The 2,898-nt window shown below is 56.3% G+C and overlaps 1 protein-coding gene across 1 annotated transcript; it reads right to left on the bottom strand.

The window, feature by feature from the left end:
* Window positions 1-1,889, bottom strand: CBY3 (chibby family member 3). Its single transcript, XM_030888740.1, has 2 exons — window positions 1,840-1,889; window positions 1-676 (listed from the first exon to the last, which is right to left on the bottom strand). Exons 1-2 carry the CDS (start codon window positions 1,887-1,889, stop codon window positions 1-3), a joined length of 726 nt encoding a protein of 241 aa, XP_030744600.1.
* Window positions 1,890-2,898: the final 1,009 nt, after the last annotated feature.

Raw genomic sequence — 2,898 nt, forward strand, 5'->3', positions numbered from 1 at the left:
TCACCGCGCCTCGAGCGCGCGCGGCTCCCGCACGATGGGCACGCCGCCGACGCCCTGGCGCTTGTGCAGCTTCCTCTGCCAGGTGCGCGGCGCGGCGGCGGGCTCCAGGTTGGCCTCGGGGTCCAACTGGTTCTCCAGCAGGTGCAGGCGCGCCGTGGTCTCGGTCAGCATGTCCATGAGCAGCTCCAGCTGCAGTTTCAGGTAGTTGTTCTCCTCCAGCAGCATCTGGTTCCGGACCTCCTGCACGTGCTCCCTCACGCCGGGGCCCGGGGGCCTCGGCAGCCGCTCGTGCGGCCCCTCGGCGGCCCAGCGGCCGCGGCGGAAGACGAAGGCCGCGTTGCTCAGGCGCGTGCGCGGCGCGCCGTAGCAGAGGCCCAGCTCGGCCTGGCGGGTGCAGTGGTCCAGCAGGTAGAAGGTGGACATGGAGGAGATGCGGCGCAGTGGCGGCCGCCGCGGCGAGAAGCGTCGGGAAAAGTGGTCGGCCCAGAACTGGCGCAGCTGCGCCCACAAACGGCCAGCATGGCCCAGGTTCAGGTCCCTGAAGCCCTCCACAGCGGGATCGGGGCCAGCTGTGATGGGTGTGCTGTAGGCCAGGGGGGACCTGTGGGGACACAGGCGACCTGGGCCACGCCCCTGCTTCGGGAGCCAGAATGCCGAAGGCGAGCCAGGGGCCCTGCTGTGGGGGAAGAGTGTGTGTGTAAGAGGCCCAGGGAGCAAGCCCCAGGCGGTCCCCACACCCCGCTTGGCTTCCAGGACCAGGCTGGCCCTGGCTGTTTGGGCGTAGGGCTGACCGCTCAAGCTATCCCTGCAGATTCTCACCAGCTGCAGGCTGGCTGAGACCACCTTTCCCCAAGGGCCATGGATGGGCTGGGTACAGAGGTCTTGTAGACAGGGTGAAGGACGGACCAAGAATAGGATTTTCACCCACCGTGAGGGACAGCGTGGATGTAGAGTTGGGTGGGGTGATAGGCTGGGCTAGAAGAGGAGGGAGCTACAAAGGTGGACCTATGTGACTTTTTCAAAGTGTGAAGGTACTGCAAATTTAAAATTCTTTCTAAAAATAAATGGAAACTGCTCAATCCAGGGTGGGCTAGGGATTCTGGCAAGTATCTGGTGGGATGTCTAGCCTAACCAACACCATCACTGCCCCTGTTTACTGAGTCATTGGACAATGGTGAGGCTGGCTCAGGACGGGGCAGTGTTTCCTTCCGTGGTCCGTGGGATCTATAGGAGTAGGACCAGACTCTGTGACACACTGCCACACAACTGGCACCTGCTCTGTCAGGCCCTGGTCAGTGCAGATGGCTCTAACGTGGCCAGGGCCCCCCTCAAGCTGGAAGGCAAGTCTGGACAGATCATATCCGCTGTGCTCAGTGACAGATTGAGGGGATGTGTCATGGGCAAGGACCTATACTAGGGCTCAAGGTCATGGGGTGTGCAGACTAGACGTGACCATCATTCCAAGCTGGCTCCATCCTCAAGGAAGCTGAAGTTCAGCTATGAACAAGTCCCAACCCCCTGCCACCCAGAAAGTGCTGATCCTGTTGTTTGAGAAAGGGGGCTAAGAATTCTTTTCAAAATTCCTCTCGTCCCTCCCCCGTGGAGAGTGAAAAAGGAAAGAATTAGGGCAGGTTCCCTTGTCATGACTCCTTTGAATCAGTACTTGCCCTCATGCTTCAGTGGGGAGAGGCTGGGTGGTGCTATCCCCTACATCTAGGTCAAGGGGATCCTCTCTGGATGCCCACACAGGACCCAAGAGGTAGGACCAGGCCCACCCTTGAAGTTACGTTTTCTAGGAGGATCCTTCCCTGCAAATTGTGACTGCTTGCTGTGCCTTACCTGGAAGATGTGGTGGCAGTGCCAAGCTGCTGTCCTAGTCCTGGCCCCATCTCAAAACCACTCAGCTCTGGCCCAGCAGTTGTGTCATAATGCCTCCAAGCCGGCCTGGCAGAGGTGCTGGCAGCTGAGCTGTAAAACAGACTCTCTGCTCTCCACTCATCCACTCACTGCATTTACTGAGTGCCTCCTGCATTCCAGACACTGTCCTCAAGGGAAGAAAACACTCCCTCTTCAAGCTAACTTATTTGTGCAAGTACAGCATGCTCGAAGGGAACCCAGGGGATGGGGGCACGCCTTATAAGCACAGCTTCAGACAGGAACTTGTAGAGTTTATAGATCAGGCTCCTTATAAGCTGAGCCTAAGATGAGCTTTTTAAAAATAATCATGTTACTGGGGACTGTTACAACTCTTATAACAATCCATACATCAATCGGATCAAACACATTTGTACATATGTTGCCATCATCATTTTCAAAAGCATTTACTTTCTATTTGAGCCCTTGGTACCAGTTCCTCTTTTTTCGCTCCCTTCCCCATCCTCTCACCCTTGTGACCCCTTGATCAATTATTATTCTTTTAATATTTTACACTGTCCACTGTCTCCCTTCACCCGTGCTTCTGTTGTTTGTCCTCCTGGTTAGGGGAGGGAGGTCGTTTAAAGTGCATTATTGCTGAAGTGCTTGCAGGAGAAGAGAGGGAGGCAGGACAGGAAAGAGGGAGGTGGGCGGGGGGAGAGGGAGTGGAGGCAGGACCAAACAAAACACTGGAGACTAGCCTTAGCCTGATCCCAGGAGGGAGCTCTGATCACAAATCACACTGCAGAGTTGGGCTTCCCTAAGGCTAAAAGGCCTGCCTTTTGTATGCTCCCCACCACTGTAAAGTGGAACTGAGGAACAGGGAGGAAGACAGATGTAACTGACAGGACAAGGGAGAGCAGAAACAGAAATAGCTTTATTAGGGGGAGGGGGTGACCCGTCCCGCGGGTCATCAAACAACGTGGATACCTGAAAAAGGGACTGGGAATGAAGAGGGGCAAGAGACACGAGAAATCGAGGCAA

The sequence above is a fragment of the Echinops telfairi genome, unplaced genomic scaffold, assembly GCF_000313985.2.
Source record: "Echinops telfairi isolate 266 unplaced genomic scaffold, ASM31398v2 ScPeMD7_7469;HRSCAF=8507_0, whole genome shotgun sequence".
NCBI classification, from domain to species: Eukaryota; Metazoa; Chordata; class Mammalia; order Afrosoricida; family Tenrecidae; genus Echinops; species Echinops telfairi.

Bases quoted from the DNA above. Each gene is read 5' to 3' on its own strand.
- CBY3 (XM_030888740.1), bottom strand. From the start codon at position 1,889: ATGGGGCCAGGACTAGGACAGCAGCTTGGCACTGCCACCACATCTTCC. The intron at 677-1,839 runs GTAAGGCACAGC...CTTCCCCCACAG, and splicing joins ACTGCCACCACATCTTCCAG to CAGGGCCCCTGGCTCGCCTT.